We start from the raw sequence: 25,321 nt of genomic DNA on the forward strand, positions 1-25,321 counted from the left end.
CCCAGAGAAAGCACAGAGCAGAGATGCTATACTTTTAACTTGTAATAAGATAAGAAAATGTTTTAATCGTCCAATTTTGTCGTTTTATTCTGCAGAGTGGGTTGACTTTTTTCTCCAAGAAATTTCTAAACTGTAAAATAAACGTTTATACATTTCTAAAATTGGTTTCCCAATTAATCACTATCTGATAATGTTCAGAGTTATCTCTGCTGAGTAAATGAAGTGCTACATTTATGCACCAAACCAGAGTCACAGGGAGGCGCTCTGGTAGGTTGGTAGGACTTAGGTCTCTAGTCCACACGTAAACACAGTTTTACGTCATTGAAAATTGACCTTTTGGAAAACTCCTTCCAGGGTGAAGATATTCAGAAACTCTGTTTGCAGTTTTGACATGTAAACAGGGAAAATAGAGGTTTAAGGCTGTAACAAGAGAGTGTGCTAACATTGCTAACAGGACTTTTTGTATGTTTACACATAAATGTACAGTAACTCTTTTGATGTATTGAGGAACAGAGGCATCAAAATGCGCTACAGAGGTCAAGTTTTGTCAAAGCCTTTGCACAATTTAAATACGAAATTTAAATACAGATCCTAACGTGAGAAAAAATTAGGACATCATAGACCCTCAGCCCGGGACTGCATGGTGTTTGTGTGCTGTATGTGTTGGACTGCCTGGAGTCAAACTCCAGGCCAGCTTTCATGTCCCATGTCTCATGTCTTTGGAAATAACGATGGGCATTTTTTCCACTATCTTCTAACCATTTGCATGTTTTCAGCATGTGTTTGTTGTGGTCATCTTCACCAGCAGTTACTCATGTCCGTATCCACTACCAGACTGCAGTCAAACATCATTCAAATAATCATGGTGATGGCCTGCAGCTTTGAAGTCCATGTTGCTGGTCGCAGGCCGGTGAATTCCAGTGAACACATTTCCATACCACTTTCATCTCTCCACCAGTCAAATTGAATTTTTAGAACCTCAAAGATTTTACAAATGATGGTTTTCGTGTGGTGGGGGTGCATTCATCTTGGCGGACAATAAAATTTCCAACACCACAAGCACTTAATTGATTCCATTATCGTATGAGCAGCACCAAAACAGAGAATCCAGTTAGACTTTGGGTGACATTTCCACATTCACAGCAGAGCTTGATTTATGCTGTCAGTCTGCCACAATCGCTCAGCCATTACAGGTATTAAGGCTCTGCGCTCTCGCAAAGAAACATGTCGCTTTGTGTACCCCGGGAATCGGCTTTTATCATCTGATAAATAGAGAGAAGCTGGAACGAGATACTTATCTACAGACTGCACGCGTCTCTGCTGTAATGCTGTGATGTGTGCCAGAGATAGGCCATTCTTTTCAGCTAATGGATGTCTACGGGCCGGGTTATACGACAAAGTGTTTATACCAGTGTTTATCTGACGGAGTATACTGTCCCCGTCATTTGAGCCTTTTAATGGGCACGTCACAGATTTTTAATACATGCATTTGGACATATTGAAATTTGTACACGCTGACAGTGATGTAGATAAATCCAAGTGATAAGCTTCATTTGTCTGCCTGTGAAATATCTCTGTTTGGTACAATGAAATATCACATTATGATGGCGGTGCACATAAAATTGCAGTTTGAATCACACAGAAGAAAAAAGACCAATACTGCTCTGAACAGAGTGGTGCTGCTCTGTTGCCCCCCTGTGGAGGCTTTAACAACGTACAGGCCTCACATTTTGATTTAAATGTCTTACATGGGGACAACATTGCTCCTATTTTACAAGTAATCTCAACACCTCTGATTAATGTGACCTTTTTTCTCTCTCTCTCCAGATATGAAGCGTCCAAAGAGTCCCGACTGGCTCGACAGCAGCCCTCCTCCCAAGAGTCAGGAGGGACAGGAGGAGGAGGAAGAGGAGGGTGATGAAGAGGACAGGAGGGTGGCAGCAGGTCACAGGGCCAAACGAGAGCGCCGTCAGAGCGGCAGCAGTGCCACTATGTGCCAGGTGTGCAACATACAGCTGAACTCCAGCGCCCAGGCCCAGATCCACTACAGAGGGAAGACGCACCAGAGGAGGCTGCGCCGACTGGCAAAGGCCGTCAGCTCAGGTAGAGATTGACTGACATGTGCAAAAAATTAGAGCAGTGCTGATTTACTTTAGTTATTAGAATTTATTATTTTTTGTTTGTAAATGTATCCTCTAAAGCCACCTCAGTTTATCACATCTCAGAGCTCAGGTTTTGACTCAAGCCAGACACCTCAGTGGAAACTGAACTTGGGAAGTCCAGTATTGACACCTTACAAACTGAGTGAATAACAAAGGACTTTCTTCAAAACGTCTCATTCCATTGGATGAATTTAAACCTTTACTTTGGGCCCCTTTTAGAGATGTCGGATTGTGACACTCGTGCTTAATGTCAATAATGCCATTCCTGGAATTTAAACCCGTGTTGCAGAGAAAGATGTTTCAGCATATTGCTGGTGTTTCCGCCCTTATGTGAAATGATCATTGTACAGATATTTGTTGTCATCTTTCTTTGTGAAGCAGCGTAGGTGCATGAGTTTGAAGTCATTGTTTTGCGATGCGTACCTGTCCGATAGAACCAATAGAAGCTCAGAGGCATACAGTTCCAATGGATTGGACAATTTGGAACAGGTTCTCAACAGTTCCAGTTCTTGATTCCCACCTCTAATGCAGTCTATATGAGTGGCTGGCCTTACCTCTGTACTGATTTCTTCTGCTGTCGTATGCTCTCTCTTGCAAAAGGGGCCACTTTATCCAGCACAACAGCTCTACCTCTGCCATTTATAAAGCTTATAATGGCTTATAATTGGCATGCGAGCTCAGCCACTGGTATGATTTCATCCATAGTACTGCTCATGAAGAGTGTGTGACACAGTTGAAAGCTAATTTTTGAGGCTCGCGTAATGATAAATTCTGTATGTCGAAAGTGACTCATATTAGGATGAATATTAAACAAGCATATTTGTGAGCTTTAGCAGAAAATCCACATTTTTAACTGGCTTTTCGAGGCAAATGAAGACAACTTAACAGAGCGAAAGAGGCCAAGTAGTCCCTTCAGGAATGGACATTTCCCACGGCAGACATTTTGATTTGCCATAACAGGAAAAGCACCGATGTGACTAATAACATTAATGATGGCTCCATTACATTAAGTGTCCGAGTAAGCCATGCCGGTGAGACATCATGCACAATACCAGAGCACTGGAACTGGAGCACATAACTGGAAGAGAGCCATCATTTACATTGACAAGTTAAAATGTCTGCTATATAATATCTCAAAATTGCCACATTAAACTTAAAGCGGCTGAAAATACAGTCACAAAGTATGATTATTCCTAGAGAGGAGCTAGAGAGGGCCCTCACCACCATTGACTGAAAGACTCATAACTTTGTGTTTGCTTGACAACACTACAAACTGCCTCAAAATGACTCTAGTTTAATCAACAACTCTCGCAGTCTGAACAAAAACATTATGAACTTCTTCAAATTGATATTTGCTGCGGGGCCCTTGAATTGTCAGGAGTTCTTTTATTTTTACTTTTATTCTTTTCAGAGCCTCATGCTTCCTGGTCCCGCAGTTTTGATATTAAGAACAGAAGAATACCTTCGAACAGAATAAGTACTGTTATATGTGACGGTCCAGGTACTGGGTTTCCCTTGGGTTTTGTGCTGTATAGACAGATGAAAGCAACAGAAAAGAACAGAAAAATACAAGGTTTGAAGCCAACACAACCTGTCACAGAAGCTTTGTTTCTCCTTGTAACTTATTCTGCAAGTTATCCAAATATAGGCGCTCTAGTAGAAGTTGTGCTGGTTTGGTGCTTCTGGGCAAAAAAATGGAGAAATAGTCTTTCAGCAGACTTGGAAGCTGGAACACACCTTCTTTAGTCAGGTGTTTATTTATTTTGACTTGTCACGATGTTGCAGATGTTCACATCTGCAAACCATGAGGAGGTGTTATGCATTCGGTATATACTTTACTATTCCAGAAGAGCCCCTCGCCATTTCCAAGCTTTTTCTGCACACCTGTTTTGATGAGGGGCCATTAATCACCTTCATTCACCACCACCTGTGTCACTCTGCCACGCTGACCAGCTTGATCAATCAGCACTTTGGAAAAAAAAGGCCTCTAATGAGCAACTGGCCAATAAGATGCAACTTTTTAATGCTGATTTATGAGGCTGTCTCTCTCTGCAGGCGTAGCCCACATATTTAGCTGTTCCAATCTAACACGGTGCATGAAAATTAATACTGTATCCAGTGTTTAATTTCTCCCTCACTTCAACCTCATTTTGTTATCATCAGAATGTTATTGACTTTTTCTTTGTCAGATAATAGCCTTTGCAGATCATCATTCATACTTAAAAGTGTGAGACTGGTCCAGTGCGTAACAACACATTGGTGGGGTTGTGCATGGACCCCATTTTTTGCTCTCTGTGCATCTACCTATTGTATTTGTGACTTTTCCTATTCAACAAGAAGCTTTGACAATAGTTGTAGTAACTTTTGGAAATCTGGGACACTGCGGAATCAGACACTTATTTAATGTTATTCCCTTTCTAGCAGGTGAAACTGGTGACTCCAGTGGAGATACATGGCTCCATGTCCACATATCCTTCCGAGGCTTATAGAGGGAGCTAGCAGAAACAAAGAGCTGTGTCTGATAACAAGTCTATAAACTAGACTGCATCATGTCATGATGCATGTAAATCATTGTCATTTTGCATCATTGCTGACTGATTTAGTGTTGCACAACTGTCATTTCTGTAATTATAAAATATGACGAATTGCATTGTGGGATTGTCAGCAGAAAGTAGTGTACGCCGCTATTTTTCCTCCACCACGTAGTGTTAAATACTCATATTTCAGACAATTAAAATAAATGGTTGGCAGTAAATATGGTGCACTTAATAGTTGATACAGATTGATGTGGTAGAGCCATCCATCAGTTATAACAAAGACAGACCAGAAAGAACAGTGTTTGACCCATATATACTGCAGGTGTTTTATGTGTTGCATATTTCTAAGGCAATCTTAAGTCTAATCATTTTTTAGCATGCTAAATATCACCCACAACAGTAGTGTTACTGTCATTGAGAAGCAGGTTTAGTCTTTTGATATGAACATGGCATCACCATGCAGACTGTACACAGTGCTCTGCAGTGGCTTCCTTTGTAATCCAAAGAGTGTTGACAGACTTGACACAATTTATTGCTCATTACTCATAGCGCTAAAGATACAGTTAGCCGCTCTGACTATTAGGATCCATTGAACTTCCCCGGTGCACATTCAGCTACTCTTCTTTGACCTGACACATCTGAGCCACCACTGATCCCTAGACTCACCTCAGCACACTAAATACGTCTTACCTTGACATGCACTTGTCTATTTGTGCGTGTTTGTGTTTGCATTTTTGTACTTTTGTTCTTGTGGGAACAAGTTTTAAAACTGTAGAGTAAGAATAGTTTTGGAAAGTGGTTAATGTGGTCTTTAATGTCGTAGGGCGATTTAGATTTAGTAGGACTTACACGCCTTTTTAAACATGTCATTAGGAAAAGCACAAGTGTAAATGATAATAAATACTGATTGGCCCCATTTACATCAAGCTTAACATGTGATCTGGATACACGTAATCTGGATGATGACACCTGATCCCTGGCTCTTTCATTTACACCTGGTATTAAAATTGTCTCGTTATCTCGCTTATGCTCACATTATGATTGGCTCTCAAAATGCAAATTAGATTAGATAGGTTAGATAGAAGATGTCATCTGGCTGATCCAATTGCTTTCTGTATGCATCCCCACCTGCATCAACATTTGTTTTTCCTTACATATAGATCCATACAAATCACATTTGAATGCCAGGTGTAAACAGCGTAACTGTCACAGTGTTGACGAGTTATAAATACAATGAGGCCAACTTTATTTTCATTAGCAACACATGCTTTTCTACTATGACAATGTCTGCTGTAGAAAGGCCTACTGGGTTTCAGGGGTAAAACCAGATTTACTCATATAGAACTGAGGCATGTATTTGTTGACGTTGTGTGTATTTACTTGACACCTTGTTCCCATTCCATCCTAATTCTGTGAAGTTTGTACTATATAATAATTGTTAAAGCATATAGTAGTTTTTGCAGTTACTTACATGCATACTTAACTGTTTTATACCAACAGGAAGTGCTGCCAAATGAACTTGGCAGATGGAAATCAAACATCTATAATTAGTTTTATTTTTTCTAGCTGTAAACAGCTCCTCCATTTTCTTTCTGCAGTGCATTGTGGGATAGTAGTTTCGATCAACGGCACACTCAAAAATCAAGCCATTGTTTTAAGTATACCTTATTTTGTCACCTTTCCTTATAAAATTGTTTCACCGCTTATGTCTGATCGTGGAAAGCTTTAGCCCATCATTTAGACTTACCGAAGAGGTTTATTATCTGGAGAATTAAATGAATGTCTTACAATGCCACAACGAGCTGAGAAAGTGTGAATGGTCGTTTTGAATGTGACCTCCATTCTCCTCCAGTTTGCTGGCAAGACAGCGGGGAGTGATTTGCTTTTTCGGATGAAATGCTTCCCTTACTGGCAAATTTCTCTATAACAAGGGGTAAATTGTACAGGAAATACTTCCCCACCATAATGAACAGTCTACAGTAGTACATATAAGCAAAGTGTTGTTGACTTACAGCAGTGATTACCACCACTGCGACTCTTTTAAAGTGTTTTTTTTTTTTCGTTTTGATGTAGAGCATTGCAAAAATTCATTGTTTATCCTTCATCATTGCATGCTTTTCATGATGTGCCACGTGTTGATTCTGGATGTGTACATCAACAGCATCAGCACTGACAGAGTTTAAACACCCGACCTGCTGCGGGTCACAGTGTCAGCGCCATCTCCTCCATTAATTGATTTGAATTAAGATGAGACTCACTCATGGGCAGCTTGTGCCAGTCCCTCAGGGTGAAGGGCCTCTCGTTTCCCCACATGGGGCACGGAGTGATTTCACACCTGCCATGTGTGAAGCGGTGAAGTGAACCCTACAGCATTGGATCCCTTTTGTTTGGCTTGTTGTCACTTTGACAATACCACAGTCAAATTGATCAGTAAAATAACTAAAAATAGCCATGAACTGGTTTATTTGGAGCAAAAATAGAACTAGACTACAGACAGGAAAGTAGCCTGTAAATTGTAGTTTTAAAGATGCAGAGTGTCCTGTACGCCTTTGTCATATTTAGGAATGCAACTAATGTCTTTTTTCCCATTACTGATTAATATAACAATTTCTCTCTTAATTGTATATTTTCTGGTCTATAAAATGTGAGAAAATAATGAAAAATGCCCATCGTAAGTGCCTGGAAATTCAAACTGATGTCTCAAATGTTTTCTTAAGTCTGATCAACAGTTCTAAAGTCAAAGATATTTAGTTTAATATAACAAAACAAAACAAAAAAGCCAGACCTGGGACCAGAGTGTTTGTCATCTTTGCTTAAAAGATGAATGGTCAATTATCAAAATAATTGCATATTAGTGCTCTGTTGATTATCAGTTTACTGATAATTTTACATCAGAATATTTTTGCTTTTGCTTTTGCTTTCTTGAAAATTTATGTATATCTTTTTTTTTTTAAAAAATAAGTCACATGCTTAATTAATCAGTCACAGTATGTTGGATACCTGAAATAATCACATCCAACCAACAGCAAACCTCCATGGATGAGTTAGCTGTCGTGCAAGAAGCACCGAGCATCCCTTAATGTGGCAGCTGATACACCAACATACAACATGACTCATTACTGGATTAAACTACAGTCTTCAGGCAGAAAATGGCAGCCAAGCAGATCTTCTGTTAAACCTTGTAAACAAATAGGAAGGGAAGATTCCTGCAGACGAATTCACACAAACGCCAGGTTTTATACAACGTCTCACAGTCTATTCTCCCGATTGCCTATTTCACAGTGGAGGGAAAAGGAGGACGAGCCAAGTCAATTAAGGTGACTGTTGGTACAATTCAGTCTGTGCTGCGATGAAACCAGCCTAATAATACCCATTCCCTTCCCTTTATTTAGCCTCATGAAGTGATTGCTCAAATGAAAAGAGATTTTAATAGGGTGGTTCTCACTGGGAGCCTTTTAAAAAGGGAACGGACCACAGCACTTTCCACTTCCTAGACTCTGCGCTAAGCTTCTGAGCCACTGTGGAGTTGTTTAAATTCAGGGGTCATTGTTTTCAGATTTTCGTTTTGATTTGTGTTTGTGCCATTTCTGGTTTGTGTGTATGCTGCACACACAGGCACACTCAAACATAGAGATATAGGAGAAGTATGTGTATTGCTTTTAATGTAAATTCACACTGCTCAGCTTGAACTAAAGCCCTTAAGGGCAGCACAAGGTTAATCATGCCCAGAGAGACAGAAATGAACATCTTAATCGCTCTCTAAGACCACTGAACATTTATCATGTCAAACATCGCCTCTTATGCACAAAATCTGTTTAATAAACTGGGAAACTTTGTGAAAGAGCCTATTTTAAGTGGTGTAGGAGATTGATCTTTTTATATTAGATTAGTCTATGAAAACTATTTTCCCTCTGGCGGTGCGACCGGAGCAGATGAGGTTAACAAAACCCTGGCAAAACCAGAATAATAATCAGACCAGCACGCTCTGCCCATATTTTCAATGTTCATGCCAGCTGGGTGGACGAATCAATGAATATCTAGCAGAACGCCACATGCAGCATGAGAGCAGAATCCCAACGTAACATCCTGTCATTCAATGTTTGTACAATGTCGGATATTAAAAGACAGGCAGCAGAATCTCGCTCTCTAAAAACATTAAATTATGAAATTGATGTGAAAATGTATTCCTGGCTTCACTGGGAGGAGCATTAAGGCTTCGACAGCAGTGTAAGTTTTTAAATCCATCAGTGATGCAGCCTGAGAGAGAGCAGAAAAAACTCCTGCTGTCAAAATGTTGTATCTGCCTCTGCGTCTTAATGAAGCTATTGAATGAAGCTAACGTAAAAGACACCTACAGTATGTTTATTTGACAAAAAGCTGTCACTTTCACAGATATGTTAGAAGAAACCATATAACCGAAGAAACACTTACACTTGACCCAGGACCAGTCATACTCCTTGTCATGCAGGTACTTCTAGAAGTCTAATGCATTGCTACAGGTCTCAGGTCATCTTGTTAACATGTCTAATATCTCAGTTCTTCTAAGAGGACATGCTTTCAGCCCTAAGTATGAGGCATCACCCGCATTCATTCATCATTCATTCATTTGTGGTCATTCATGTTTTATCCCTGGTGGGATATGTGTTATCCCTGCTTCTGGTCAGACCAAGCAGCAACCTCCAGAAATGAGAAACAACGCTGAAATGCCAAAAAATTAACTGCAATTCGTTGTATGGCCACTTGAGACTGGCTCCTAAAGTGAGCCAATCCCCATAGACCCCCATATTAAAATGCCCAACTTTACAGCAGAAAAAATACATGTTACGGTTTTGGTCTCTATAGCTAATTTCCCCGTTCATGACAACTGTGCAGGGGGTGAATCATTTCCACCCGTGCTCCACCTCTTTGCCCATTTTTGAATTAGCCTGGAGTTTGGCAATGCCAAGATGGCAACAATGGAGCCACTGTTACTGGGCTTCACCATGGCTCTTCAGAAACCTAAAGGTGATGTCACAGAGACTGTCACCACCAATGACACCGTTGTCACATCCTTATCCAAGGTTATGTCCATGTCAGTGTGTCCTCCTGGAGACCCACTGAGGTCCTAACTCTCGTCAGTGTCGTCATTGTATGACCATTTTCATATTTGCTTCATATTTGTAGCTGTGAGCAATAGGGAGCAGCAAGAAGGGAAGGGACATTTGTAGCCCAAGTTTTTCCTTAACAGAGTGCTTCTCCTCAGGCTAGGTGCCATTTTACTGGTGTATTTATGTTTGCCGGGGAGGAGGTATCAGCTTAAAGCATAAAGTCAGGGATTACATGAAAGACTGTAAAATCATTGCCTGCAGGCTTACTGTGTGCACTGATACGTATCTTTGTCTATTTTCGCTATATGCCCATATACCTGTGAGTGCACCACTACACCTCTGGCTAAAATGTTTCACAGTAACTAAATGTGACAAATGTGGGTTTTCAGTCTCCTTGATTTTATCATTCAGAGTAAAACTGTTCAAACACACATCCTAAATCAAGCCTGAAAAATAATGTTGTTCAGAGAGGTGACCTACAACATTTCCTGCACGGTTTATAACAGTTTTCCCGCTGAAAGGGAAAATTAAGCCTTTCTTCTTTCTGGAACAAAGCTTCCTCTCACTAATGGAAAATCTCAAAATTTCTCAAATGGAGCACTGCAGATTGATTTGGCTTAGTGCCTCTCTGAAGGTTGAATCCTTCTCAACATACAGTAAATACACGGTACCAACCATGAAAGCAGTATGTCTGCAGGCGTATATGCACACACAGACATGCATGCTGAAATATACTGTGTGAGCTGTGAAATGGGACATTTATCAGCTGGAGTTTTGTGCTGCTTGGCCTCATTTCATACAGCAGAGGCTGCTTAGCAAAAGCAGCCATTTTTAAGATGTCACTTGATCTGTCATCAACGGCCATTCTGCACAGTCTGAAGGCCTGCAGGAAGGAGTGTAAGCTGGAGGCGGAGATGCGGAGACAGAATAAAAGGGGGTGATGTTTTTTGACTCAGTGGCTGGCAGATCTGGCACCAAAACCCTCAGGGACTGATAGTGTTAAAGCAGACACCCATTTTACAGTATTCCCTATGGCTGCAGCACAGGTCAGGAGTTATCCAGGGAGCTGTACCTTGATTTTAGACTCAAATGAAACAAGTACGGTAAATAGTTCTTTTGGTATGTTGGTGCATTGGGGCTGTGTTTGTGAGAACATGAGTCATGATCCTGCATGTGAAGCAGAGTCACGTGGGCTAGAGTGAATATATTTGAATACTTGAAAACAAATATGAGGAATACTGCATTAATCTTGGTAGCAAATGTGTCACTTTTTGTTTGGATGTTTGGTAAGATAATATATGTACATACCAGTATGTAGTATATTTCTTATGTCTGTTAAGGAAGTGTGCAATCCTGTTAAAATGCAGAAATGGCTCTGTGAATTATTTTCCTCTCTGTTTCTGTTTCCCTGTCCTTCCATTCCAACCTTTGCCTAGTCAGTGAATTCTATAAGTGGTGTTGCATGACAATCATACACACATACTAAACCTATATAGGTAAATGGAGGTTTGCAGAGCCGATGTTTAATAGGTCCATGGCTAGATGAAAGCATGCTGTGTGTGGCCGACACACAACTGCTCTGCTCGAGGCCGTTTCCTTGCACTTTCATTTGAATGCGGCAGCCTGAAATCAAGTGTAAAACTGTCAGGATTTGTCAGTGTTGTGCTTCCACACCACACTTATTCAAGTGGACAAGGAGCCAGCAAGGGGCACACAGGGCAGACACAAGCTGCGTATGTGTGTGTTTGTGTGTGTGTTTGTGTGTCTTGTGTATGACATTTGAGGCCAGGGTTTCAGAGTACAGACTGTGAGAATAATTGTGTTTATTTGAAGTGATTATAGTGACTGTGGAATGAATAACAATGCACTGAAGCCCTGTCCTCCCCAGCGGTGCATACAAGCCTCTGTGTTGCCTCTACAAATATCCAGCCAAGTGCTTCTGGAATGAGTCGAGTTTTCAGATGCACTGAAACTCCTCCTCACCTCCTCTTCAGCAACTAAATCTCAAGGTTAATGTATACTCTGTAAAGAGGGATTAATGTTTAAGAACATGTCCACAGTGAAAATGGCTACCAATTGTTTACATGTAACACGAATATCCAAAAATATTTGTTAGGAGTAAAAATCCCACACTCATAATACACTACATATATTCCACGTAATGGTTACTTATATTATTATTACTGATGCATTAATATATAAGGAGCAGGCTATTTTTTTTTACAACTACTTTAATGTCTAACAGTACATCATAGTTTCTGAACTAACCAATTTATGTAAGATACATTTTTTACATTTTTGGCGTAGGGGATGTCAAAAACAACATGCAACAAAGGTCCCCAGCTAGACTAGAACCAGGGATGTTTCGATTCGGGTTACCTCAACCCCGATGGCCAGAAGAACTCAAAGAGCCATTTAAGGTAAAAAAAATATCATGCAAAAAGCTAAAAAATACTTTATTCAGCTATAAAATGGCCTGTTAGCATTGTGTTGGTGTGTGACAGGATGACACAGAACCCAGAACCAAACTCTGCTCTGCAGTGTGTCAATAAAGTAATAATCGAAAGATTAGTCAGGAAAATGAGCAAGCCATTAGGTAAACAATAATCTCTCCCACCTGCTCATTAAATTAAACACTCTGTTAGAGCTATGCGCTGCTGGTTGCTTAGTCTTAAATTAGCATTGAGTAGGGAAAGAGCTGCCCTATCAATCTGCTAAACCTCCATGAATTAGATTTTTGTAGTCCGTTACAGTGTTAACTCTCAGCTGGTGATAATGTATCAAAAAAATAAATGTTTTTTAGAGATTCATGCACATACAAGATGTTATCTTGATTTAAAAGGTGTTAAAGCGAGACTATGTAACTTTTGAAAGAAGAAAATACACCCCATACACACCTCAATTCAACAGACTTTGGGGTTTTGCCACTGCAGCCTCCCTTGGTCTGGTATGACCAGTAGCTTACGGTGGCTTATGTTAGCAAACTTAAGATACTGCCACGTAAATTGTTACACAGAGGAGTCCAGCCCAAAATACAACATTATAGTTGCTTCAGCTCCTCGTGTGATTCATCAGAAACATGTTGAGAGATACTACAATCTGTAAAGATCTAAATATTTATAAACGAGAGGGTGTGCAGGAGAGGGTTAATCTTCAGAAAACGAAACCAAGGTTTTTTGTAGGAAAACTGTACAGCAAATAGTTCATTTGAATATTACTCAGGCTCACTTGGCCTGCACACTAAACCACTGCTGTTTAATTATGATAGCAATTATATCAGTCACACTGAAGTGGTGGTGAAAAAAATAATGACTTTGTGCTGCACGAGTGACTCAGGTATTTTGATTGAAACCTCTGCATGCTCAACCTATTGGAAATGTAAACAGGAGTGTAGAAATAATTGATTCTCATCAAACAGGACTTTGCAATCAATCATGGCAAACAGCAGACTGCTGTATGAACCACAACAATATCTATTATGCTGATGATGTCAACATATAAAGTGTATCACTTGGATGAGGATTGAAAGCTTTTAAATGTTTCTTCCTACGCAGCACAGCTGCATTTTAAGCAGGACTGTAAGCAGAATAGAAGCAGATTGATAAATGATGCCTGTTGTTGTCAAGTAATGCCAGGAAGGAAATTACATGAGTGTCCTTAAGGGAGCGTGCAGGTGTGAACCATGAATAGAAAACGGTGCTGTGAAGAAGAAGTAGAGGAAGGGAGGTGGGATGTTCATGTTGTTAATAGCCAGCCCTCTGCCAGCTCTCTCTCTCTTCCCCCTCTTTCTCACTCGCTCTTTCGCTCTCTCTTACACACTCACCCAGAGAAGAATACACACTTGCTCTTCAGACTGTCACCATCACACTCTCAGCCTCTCCTCCTTCTCCGCCGCTTTTCAATCCTCCTCGCCCTTTCTCTCCTTCGCCTCATAAAGGGCAGCGTGATCGGCAGAGCGCGAAGCTCTCTTAATTGAGGCACATGTGCGTCGCTCTTCGGCCGCGGCAGTTTGGATCGCAGCCAGGACGTGGCGCCGACTGAGAAGGGACTGCCATTTCACCTCAGTTTAGATAATCAAAGTGGTGGGAAGAGAGAGGGTTGCCTGCGAGGAGGCACTTTGTTGGTTTTTGTTCAACTTCTCTGATGGGAGATAAGCTGGCAGCAGAAGCCTAAGTCAAACACAGAAGAGAGCGGCAAGCAGAGGAATCACAAAACACGTGGAGATGCTGTTTGGTAAGACTGTTTGTTTACTCTTACAGCCCATGTATGTGTCAGGATCGCTCATTTATAGGAATGCGACAATAACCTCACAAGTAGCTGGGGTTTTATCAGGTTTTATTTGTCTTTAGATGTGATGTTTTTGTGGATTTATATGCGTAAATGCATGTGTGAGTTCTCCCCCGTCAATGTGTGTTTTACAACTACGACTTTACATCACTGCTCAAGGGCAGGCTCAGTCCCTCGCCCACCATATGTCCTCTTCCAGTCCCTCTGCATCCAGAATGATTTCCTGGCCTGTTTGTTTTTCTAATTGACCACGTTTGATGAAGCCAAGTGTGGAGTTCAGACCGATACAACACTGTCGCTCCCAGATGTGTCGAGTCATTTTAAAGCCACACAAGAACAACGCTGATATCACTGTGCAGATTGCTGGCAATTATGTCTTTACCTCCCGAGGGAAATATGCCCAGATTAGCTCGTATAATTGGAGCCTGTTAAAGATAAAGGCAGTGTGGGGATTTTTAGTCATTTGTGTTTTCATGTTTTTTTTCGGCTAAGGGAGCAAAATGCTGATTAAATTTAGAACTGCTTTAGTTTTGCTAAGTCAAACAGCACATTCTGGTAGCACACATAGACACCAGTCTCAAGTTCGTAAATTGACCTCTACATAAATTATGCAAACTGAAGAGTAAATAAGAGTTTAACGGGGATATATGTAGGCCTGAAAAGATTAGTTCAGCAACAGAAAATGAATCATAATATATTTTAATTATTCATTCATGGTGTCACATTTCAAACAAAATTGCCAAAATTAGTTGGTTTCAGGTTCTTAAATGTGAGGATTTTCAGCTTTTCTTTGTTTTATATCACTCTAATTGATTATCTTTGGGTTTTGGACTGTTGATTAGAAAAAACGAGGAATTAAAACATGTCACTACGGCCTCTGGGAAGTTGTGATGGCCAGTTTTGACATTTTTTTTAGAAATGTTTTAAACAAAATAATTAATTGATTAATTGACAAAATAATCAGCAGATTGTTATTATTATTGGTGATGCAAATTATTGGTAGTTGCAGCCCCAGATATGTTTGTATTATTAATTTTAATGCAACCTGACGCACATTGTCACACTATTTGATAAGGATGAGAAGGAACTGTAATTTCTCACAGAGGCAACATGAAGTTCAGGTAGAAATTATGTGTGTACATGTGCATTTTGTGATGTACTTCAAAAGATTATGGACAAATGCACACTGTGCTGTGTGTGCCTAGATAGACATACTCAGAAGAGTCTGTGTGGCAGCTCTGGATGCTTTCTTCTTTAAATGGCAGATTAGAGAGATCAAAGGGAAACAGTTAGAGAGGAGATAACTGTAGAGCTTTGCCTGGTGGCCATGCTGCAGCTGTCCCCACCCCTCCACCCCTCGTCAAGAGCTCCATTCGGAGGCTGCAGTGACATCCTCTGTATATAAATCTCATTCTCTGTTCTCAGTATGACATGTAAGAGATGCGATGGTGTTTAAAATTCCTGGATAAAGAACACATTTCTCATGTCTTTTGTTTGAAAGTAGTAGACATAAAAAGATATCTAGCACAGCAGAAACTGGAGGAGTTACAGTGGCAGTGTTGGTATTCTCTTACCAGTACATGTCTTAATACATTGGATGAAACCTTTATAATACAGCACACCAGGAGCACAATAGTGTAGTAACTAATCAATTGGTTTGGGCTGTTAATGGCTGTGTTATTGACCAATCAATCTGCTTTTGGCTTTTTCCAAACTATTATTATTACATCGGCCTTTAAAAATCCACCACCGTTCAACCTTTAGTAATAACTCACGTTAAGAGCTCTGTTTCCCTGTATTATACCACATAATGTCATGATGTCACCTACAGTATGATATGGTGACTTGTTTTGATAAAACCCTGGTTTCAGAAAAGTTGGGACCCTGTATAACGTAAATAAAAACATTCACTTACAATCAAACTGTGTTTCCTGACAACAGCTTTTCTGTTCCTGAGCCCATGTATTAATCTCCTTTATATAATCATGTGTTTACAAAGTGTTGAACCTCGCTCCATCCTTGCTTGTGAACAACTGAGACTTTCCAGTATGCTCCTTTCATACCCAATCATGATACTGGAATGTTCCAAACAGGTGTTTTTGGAGCGTTCCACAACTTTCCAAGTCTTTTCTTGCTCCTGTCCCAACTTGTTTGAAAGCTGATTTGGTCAAACATGAAATATATTGTCTTTGTACTGTTTTCAATTGAGTATATGCCAGAAAGGATTAGCAAATTAATGCATTTTGTTTTATTTACACAGCATGCCAACTTTTCTGGAATCAGGTTGTGATGTTGTGATGTGATGTTCAGAGGTACACAGCTAAATTGCACCTAAAATGGAAATGAATGTCATCCAGTCAAAGATGTGGTTGCCACATGGTTGGTTCAAGTCTGGCTTTCTGGATGCAAGTCCAAATTGATCTGTAATACATCAGAATACATGAGACAGAGAACTGATACGATGAAACTAACCGGGCAATACAACAAAAGTCAGGACGATAAAAGCATAAACCTTTGGTAGACGTAAGTAAAACAAATACACCAATAAAACAGGTTAAAATGATGGAAAACACAAGTTTTAAAAGTGAGTCTTCAACCAAGATTTAAAAAACGTTAGCAAATTCATTTATTGTGACATTGCAAAATAATTTATTCCAGAGCTTCGGGGCATGTTGTCTCCTTTAGTTTTGAGTTGAGTCATCAGCCCCCTGTTTGCCCTCCTACATATTTTCTGTTGTTTTTCTGCTGCCAACTAACAAATTCTGGAAAATTTCCACATTATTTTAAAAAAGAAGTACAGGAAATAGGTTGAGATTATAATAAAATCTGAAGTGTGACACAGGCTGGCTTGAGTTGTGTCATATAACATCTTCATTCTCTTTAAAGCTGGTGAAACAAAAGTCTGCACTGAAATCCTGTTTGTGCTTGTGCACAGCCCTACTATGCATTGTCAAAAGAATAAAAGCCTGGAATGCTTTCTACTACCCACACATGCAAATTATTTACTATATATCATGGGTTAAAAACACCACAGACCAATCACCTTAAAATAACCTACTGCAGATTACCTCAAAGACTGCTTGCTATTATGAGTGCAGTTGTATTTCAGCTGTGCTTGTTTATCCTCCGGCCAATCTGTTAAATCGCATCTTACTAAAAGTATCTTTTATGGTCACCTCATCCAAATTAGTTAAATATTTGCATTAGCCCACAAGTTCAATATTAGCAAGATATTTATAGACATTGTTTCTGTCATTCTCGTTATAGAGCCATGTTAATTCATTAACTGGCTCAATTAGTATCAGTATTAACTTGAGTTAGAAAGTTAGAAAAGCAAAACTTTTACAAGCATGTAAGGGTTATGCCCTTTTACCTGAAATATGCATGAAAAGGTAAAATGTGTAAGTAAAGTAAAAAATGAGCAATTACAGCAAAATAGGAAATGATGTAATACAGTAGAAAACAAAATCTCTGTGCATGACTAAAGAGATTAAACTGTTCTTTTGCTCAAAATAACTTCTTGGGAACATATAACAGAGTCAAGCAAATCAAGTGTGATGTTATGAGCCATCATATCAGCTCTGAGACATTAATCTGCGTTCTGTGGGGATGGAGAGAAACAGAGAATAACAGTCCTTGTTTCCTTGTTGTGGAAAAGTTTTTCAAACTGTTTGAGGAGACAGAAGTTCATGATTCGGTTTAGATGGGACCATTAATTTTCCTGTTGGGGCTCAAATTCGCCATCCAGCAGCGTTAATGACTCATTATTCTAATTGTAGGGTAATGAGTATGGCGCAGTATGGCTTTAATTGCAATACTGATAGTGCAGATTATCTTAGAGAACAAATTTAATTAGGCTACTCAGTTCCTTGGTGTCAGTGAGATCATTTTAATTTATTTGTGCCACAGCAGTATCTGAAACACCCGTCATCAGTGTGGAGACAAGTTTTTTTAAGTTCAGTACAGATAAAGTATGATATGATGATACTGATTTCAGACACGTGGTGAATATGCGCATGAAAACAGTGTTTTCGTGGAGATGCAGCAACTAGCATAAGCAGCACGGCAGCCGCTGCGCTGTCAGCGTGGTGTTTTGGTGCTCAGTGCAGAGCGCACAGTGCACCGGCGGGAGGTTCGTTCAATGAGGCAGTGCTGAGAAAATGTCTTAGACATTTCCATTTTGGTGATTTTGTAATGATAATGATAATATTAATAAGCTAAGTGCTTAGACAAATGTGCAGAAATAAGGCAATAATTCTTAATATGCAAGTGAACCATTGTGATTAAACTCTCTCCAGCCAGTAGATGCGTTTAAGCTGCTAAGAAACAGCATTAAATGTCATTAAAACCGAACCACAGCTGTTTTTAACTGTATGAAAAGCTTCCTCTGCAGCTCATTGAATCCCTGCATCCATACAAAGGCAGCAGGAAAGATATGTTGATAAATCTGCAGCCTCTGAGCGCAGTGCCATTAAGCATGGTCATCCACTGCCTTTCCCATGGTTAACTTACATGCAGATGACACTAGGCTGCTACTAAATAACCCCACACACCTCTGCACTCATCAGACACGTCTGTCATAACTCGTTATTCTCCCTTGCAGTGAATATCCCAGCAGTTCACTTTGTATTTTTAAGAGGCATTACGAAGCAAGCGTTGCTGTGTCATGTTTTAAGATATGATGTAGCCATTTACAATTATTATTATTTATAATAATATTAAGCTTTATTTGAATAGCACCTTTCATACAAGAAATGCAGCTCAAAGTGCACCAAGTGATTCACATAAGAAAAAACATTAACATAAAAAGACAGAAAATAATGTGAAATAAGAAATATAGACAAAGGATAAAAATAAAGACAATGCATAACATGGAAAAGATGGAAAATAAAGCCGCTAAGTAAGAGTAATAAAACAAAATTAAAAATAGAGTACATACATGCGTAATGCATGAAATCAAGTAAAATGCAACATGGCTAGTTAGAGGCCAAAGCGAAGAGATCAGTAGAATTATGACTGAAGTAGCATTGGATCAATGCAATCATATAAACTGCTTCACCACTGTTTTTCATTATTTGTTTCTATCACCATCAATTAACTTAAAAAAAAAATACACAGCATCTGCCCCTGGCTGCACATATGTGGTTCACATGCTCTTCTGCAACAGCGTGACAGCAACATAATTTCCTGGAGAGGTCGATTTGTCATTTGTTGAGCCCATTCCTGTGATGGTTTACTATGATTGTCACAGCTGTTTCAGAGCTATGAGAACAGTAATGCGACTTGCTGAGAGCATATTTATTAAACACCACACCGTCTGAAGTGCACTCACCTTCAACCAGCCATTCTGCACTTTGCACTGTTGCACAAATGTGAACCAAAATAGCAAGTGTGCTGGAGATGCCCACACAGTCTGTGCACCCAAAACCTTCTTCTCTGCATTCATCGTGCAACTAGCACAATTCAAATAGGGTCCAGAGTCTCACAACATTATCATGTGTTTGTAGACATTAATTATGTGAACACCAAATTCGTCCATTACACACGAGTTACAGTGAGACTAACACACACTTTACATCTTCAGGAACCCATTTCAATACAATATGAATATAATCTAGATGGATAAATGAGGCATCCTATCTGAATTTGTGTGTCTTATTCCAAATCCGCTACAGAGGCTTGCATCAAAACACGCCCTCCTTTACCTCAGCCCGGCTAACAGAGACTGACAGCCCCAATCAGTCATTGTAGAGTGTTGACAGTGTGAGTTTGATTAGCCTGACTGTTAATGACTGTAGGAGTTCAGGCAGACACACACACACAAACACACACACACACACACACACTTGTTTCTGTCACTTAAGAAGACGCTGCAGTCTGAATGCTTACCCCTATTATTTTACACTAAAGACTACACACACACACACACACACACACATATATACACGTATATGTCTGTGTATGTATATGTATATGTGGAGTTAATATGTTATGTGGGTATACATTAGAAAGCTGGATATGTTTGAATAATCCTGTATGTGAGCTGGTTCATGCCAATCTGTAATAAGCATTTTAATTGTGCCGTGATTAAGTTTAACAACATGCAGTAAAAAGCTGTTGAAAGATTAAGATTTATGCAGTGATTTTCTCTTCATAATCATATCAAACTTAGGTTAGAGTGACTCACATCCTGCATCAAAATGAGGGCAAAATTTTTCCGAATGTGTCCTGGGAATGGAGCTGCATGCCAAGACCAACTACATTAAGTCATTTTAATGGTTTAGACACATGCCATGGATTTCTATTACATTCTGAATTTGCCAAGAGCTCATGCAGCCTCAAGATATCTGGTAACCGGGGATCTGCTGCAGTTCAGCATCAGACCATTGTCACCAGGACTGTGAGAGTGTGATCTCAGGGGTCTGTAGAGGGCATGTAGGACTCACTGCTGGCCACATAGTCAGACCACTGAAGGACTGCAGTCCAGATAGCATCGCCTGCTGTGTGGCTTTTATGATTCAAGTATAGTCAAATGTATTTTTCAAAATAATAACCCAATTAAAAAGCACATTAATTTGTATATAAATCGTTAATGTAAGGGCTTGGAGAAATCTACAGAAGAACAGTATGACAGAAGTCAGCAAAATACTGGGGAAGAATTTGGACAGATTTGACTCTGGGACCCCAGGCCTGCTTCCCCAATCACCCTGACCCCTGTTACCTTCCCATGTTGTACCTTCCCTTACTGCTGACAGTATGTCCATCAGTCCAGAGGTCAGTCATATGGCCCATGATGCCCTATAATTGATTTCCAACAGAACAAAAAAACATTAATTTGTCACTAGTAAGTGTAAAGAGTTAAAAAAAGAAATAGGGCAACCTTACAAATACCTGGGGATGCAAATCAAACCTGAGAAGTCTGACAGTGTAGAAGTAATGTACAAGAGGGATGATTTTATTTAATTTATTATTGATTAATCTAGGAACCATTTTCACTGCCATCAACTTGATGGACTAGTCTGTGAAATATTATTCTTTAATATGAAATATGTGGTGGAACTGATGCTATACAGGTGACTGGTTAATACCTGAATCCATGTCAACAGACACATGATCAACATCTGCTATCCAGATATCTTAAGGCCACATTTTCATGATATTTTCTGTGGATATTTGTGGAGGATTAATATTTTGATAGTAACCATCAGGCCTAAGATTGTACATCATCACAATTTGGTTAATGTGAGATTTACTGACCACATTCAACTTCCAGGAAGAACATTATGAGAGGTGAATCTGTACAGTTTTTGGACCACTGAAGAGTGCTACTGTATCACATCTCTGTTTGGTTTTCATTTGCACTTACCTGACAGAGTCCCCCCGGGACAGAGTACTGTGATATGAAGAGAGGATATCCAGTTCAACAACAAAACTAAACAGTCAGTCTGAATGGGATCCAGCACTCTGGCAAAATGACAGTTTGTTCTGTTGAAGCAGTGCATTTCTGTGTCACCACCTTTGGGGAATGGACTCTTGAGGACACTGGCACTGATATACCTTCCATGTCCTTCAAACAGGAGGTATTAGCCTGTAGATCTGCCTCTGTCTGAACCCCGCTGTCTGCATAAAGTTTCAGTGCAATGGTGACTCTGCTTGGATATTAACTATTTCTAACTTTTGACATGCATGAAGTTGGCTTTGCACTATTTCTACCTCCTGCTGCCTATGTGCCCAGCTGCTGACTGAGGACACTTTCTATTTTCTTGAGAATTAATCTCTCTTTGGAGTGATGACAAACGACTGAGGTCAATTGTTACAGAAACTCTTAAATGGCAGTTTAGTTTATGCACATGAACACTGTGACACATGCACACACACACTCAAGCTACACATTCTGTCAGCAAAGTGCATTCACATGTTGGCATTTGCTGAAATGCTGACTTGAATGAAAAGATAGTGCCTCCAAATCTGGCAACGTGCCTCGAAAATTGAGCAGAAAATGCAAACCTGCTGAAATATGCATCTGCCAGGAGACATGACATTGCCCACCAATGTTGACTGCAAAATCAAGTGCTCTCTATTAGGATTCATGCAATACACTGTCAAGATGTGTGCACGATAAGATTAACCTCTGCAGCCTTTCACCTTTTCCTTAAGATGGGTGTTGATGTATTAAGAGAATCAAAATTTTCCCTGCTAACATTTTGTTCATGATCAGTGTAGAAAACATGGGAATAAAGTGGTAGCATTGTTCTTGTATTGCACTGCAAAGCTAGCTAGGTCTAATATTAAAAGTATGCTAATCAGCTGTTTAAACATAACCCTGTTTTGCTTTTTTATGTTGTTTTAAGTTGGTTTTCACTTTCAGGATGGCATCCAAGACATCACACAGTGCACAAATACTAACATTACGCAGTGAATTTTCTCTTGTGAAAAGGGCTTATTTCAGAGCTAACACTCCACCTTGGAAGTAACGCTACGTTCCTTATTAGGTACTTAGCTAGTTAGCCTGACATGCTAATGATTGCTGCTCACGTAAGAGCAGATAAAGGCACTTTTTAATCCATTCCGTACACTTTTGCACTTGTGTTTTTGTTTTTGGAACGGCTAAAACAAAGACACGAGTCTCCAAACTCTGCTGGATATACACAGATGCAATGTATCACATAGGCGAGGCAGAGCAAGGTTTTTTTGCCTGCTACACAGAGTCCATCTTTGTAGTTGTGGTTGCAGGTTGTGTGCATATAAGTGAAAATGCAATTGGTTATGTATTGTTTAGAAGCTAGGCTATGTAGTTTGCCTGTTAGAGGGCCACATAGCCGCAGCTAGAGAAACAAAAATAGGCCAGCCACGTAAAATTAGAGATGAGCAGCGCGACGTCCACCACGTGAGCTCGGCTTCCATGGTCAGTGTAAAAGCTTCAGTTGATTATAATGGATGCGCTCTGCTGCAGGCGTGCTGCGGCAGACGTGTTGCACCCCGTGCATGCCCCATGTATTTCAGCCATTACTGCAGCCCCATGTATACCACTGCATCATGTGGAGAAAGCCAAAGCTTGACAGATCTGCCATGCCTAGTTACAGCGGCTAAGCTGTGACTGGACAGTCGCTGTTCCATGGAGAGGTTAACAAAAGGTCATTTGGCTACCTATGAGACATTATTCTCCAGAATTTCAGGCGTTGCAAACTTTTATGTCCTTTAACAAACAGACTAAACTAGAAGGAGCCCTAGAACATGCTCTTTCTGATCTCTGTAATAAATTTGATGGTGCTATCTTATCTCTTTTTATGTCTCTCCATCTTTAGAGATGTATCAGTAAGCAGAGATATTGTGATTCTCATCTCTGAAGCCGCTAATGGAAGATCCTTCAAACTCTCTCCACCAGGCAGGCAGCCAGAGAGGAGCATCGAGACAGAAAGCTGCTAATTACTAAGTTCATGGGGCGGATAAAGCTGCGACAGACTTTAAATATCAATAAGTATGTGCCGCACATCTGCTGACTGCCTTTCAGCAGGTCTGATTGGACTCAGGCTTATCTCAATTCAAGCAGATGGTGGCAGTTTATTTTAAGTGTGCTTGATACAGACGTGCAAAACACTATGGAAGGGTGGAGGGTCGGTAAAGGAAACAAAGCACAACACAACAAACACTGCTCTATCTGCGCTGCACTGATAGTGCGTTCATGCTCATTTTCCAGCAGATCAGTGTTATCTCTTAGTGTTTGTTTATCCTCTACGGCCAAGGTGCAAAAACATATCAGAATCAAACATGTTAACGGCCGAGTACGACATGCATTGAATCTGATTTTTGTTTTTACCTGTTTTCAAAAGACAAAGTCTCCTCGACATCAACAAGACACAGAAATGAAAGATCATAGTGAAAATAACTCAAATGATGCTTCACCAGAACATTGCAGGAATATTGCTTTCTTAATGTACCAGACAGGGCAGTTATTAAATTGAATTTGGTGCCAGTATTAACATTAGACTAAATCTAATGCCTTGTGGACAATCTGTGGAAGTAATTTAAATCAAAAGTCGCAGCAAACCAACAGCTTCCTGTAAAGTTCTGGTTAAAAAGATAAGCATTGCGTTTGTATTGTGGATGAAAAGACTGTGCAAACATTACGAATTTTAACTTTTGATTGTTTTTACTTTAATTCTCTTGTGTCGACATTAAAAGCTGCTGTAGCATGTGTCCTCTGCAGGGTAATCACAGTATCCCATGATATTTCTCTGACCACAGGACACTAGTCCTGGATTTCACCTTGAACAAATTCAATAGAAGTTTATGGACCCTGGGGTGAAAATGGGCCCACAGTGCTCCAGTTGAAAGTAGGACAGATTACCACGGGGAGCCTGATCTGGGCTGGATGGTTCCCCGCAGGTAGAAATTCTCATGAAGCCAGCGGCTCTGCCAGCTGCGGCTGTGTGAGTTTAAATAGACAGTGACAGCCAGCGGGAGAATCTGCCTGTTGGCCGCCAGTCGTGGCCTAAATGTACTTTGTCACAATAAAGATGATTTATTTAAAGACCACTCAGTGCAAGGCGGGGGCAGCATTTTAAGCCATCATGGAAATTAGGCCTTCACTCTCAACCGTTTTGTTTCCAGTGGAGGGAGCTAAGCGGAGCTGTCAATGGCGGTTTTAATGGATGCTAATTCATCCTCCAGAGCTCATCATAAATGCCTAGTTCTCTGCCTGTTGTGTAAGCAATGAATGGCATCATCATTACTGCAAAAGCACAGTGCACTAACCACTTCTGTTTTATGATTCAGAAAACTGTGGCTTCATGCTTTTATGGAGTTGAAAACATACCATTCAGTTTTCATTATTTGACGATGTGCTTTGCAGGCTTATCAGCAAAACACTGTCAGAAGAGGCAACGCTTTTTAGAATTTCAGTTCCACATTCCCCAGAGCTTAATCCTACCTTTCCGATTAAACCATTTGTTATGACATATTGCTAGTCTGCAAATAGAAAGATTACTGATGTGGGATTTTCTGATCTGCACCTATAGAATACACTTTGTAATAGTGACAGTAGTGAATGCCAATTAAAAAACTGCTATTTTTGTAATATGGATGACAATATTGAATATTCATATTCTTACATGGTGGGGAGTTCTGTTGATTTGATGTGTTGTCTGATGCTGTGATTGCACTGACGCTACATATATTATCAGCGGAAGTAACACAATATTCCAAGTGCCCAAAAATACTCATTATGTCTTATATAATAGAAGGTTTT

At 40.0% G+C, this 25,321-nt stretch overlaps 1 protein-coding gene across 1 annotated transcript in view; it reads left to right on the plus strand.

Moving 5' to 3' along the window:
- Window positions 1-1,829: 1,829 nt before the first annotated feature.
- The window catches only part of LOC121625058 (zinc finger protein 385B-like), a 41,207-nt gene continuing 17,715 nt past the window's right edge, over window positions 1,830-25,321 (plus strand). Inside the window, exon 1 of the mRNA XM_041963094.1 lies at window positions 1,830-2,103. Coding sequence (XP_041819028.1) covers window positions 1,830-2,103 — 274 coding nt within the window. The remainder of the gene's footprint in view (window positions 2,104-25,321) is intronic.

The sequence above is a fragment of the Chelmon rostratus genome, chromosome 21 (genome assembly GCF_017976325.1).
Source record: "Chelmon rostratus isolate fCheRos1 chromosome 21, fCheRos1.pri, whole genome shotgun sequence".
NCBI lineage: Eukaryota > Metazoa > Chordata > Actinopteri > Chaetodontiformes > Chaetodontidae > Chelmon > Chelmon rostratus.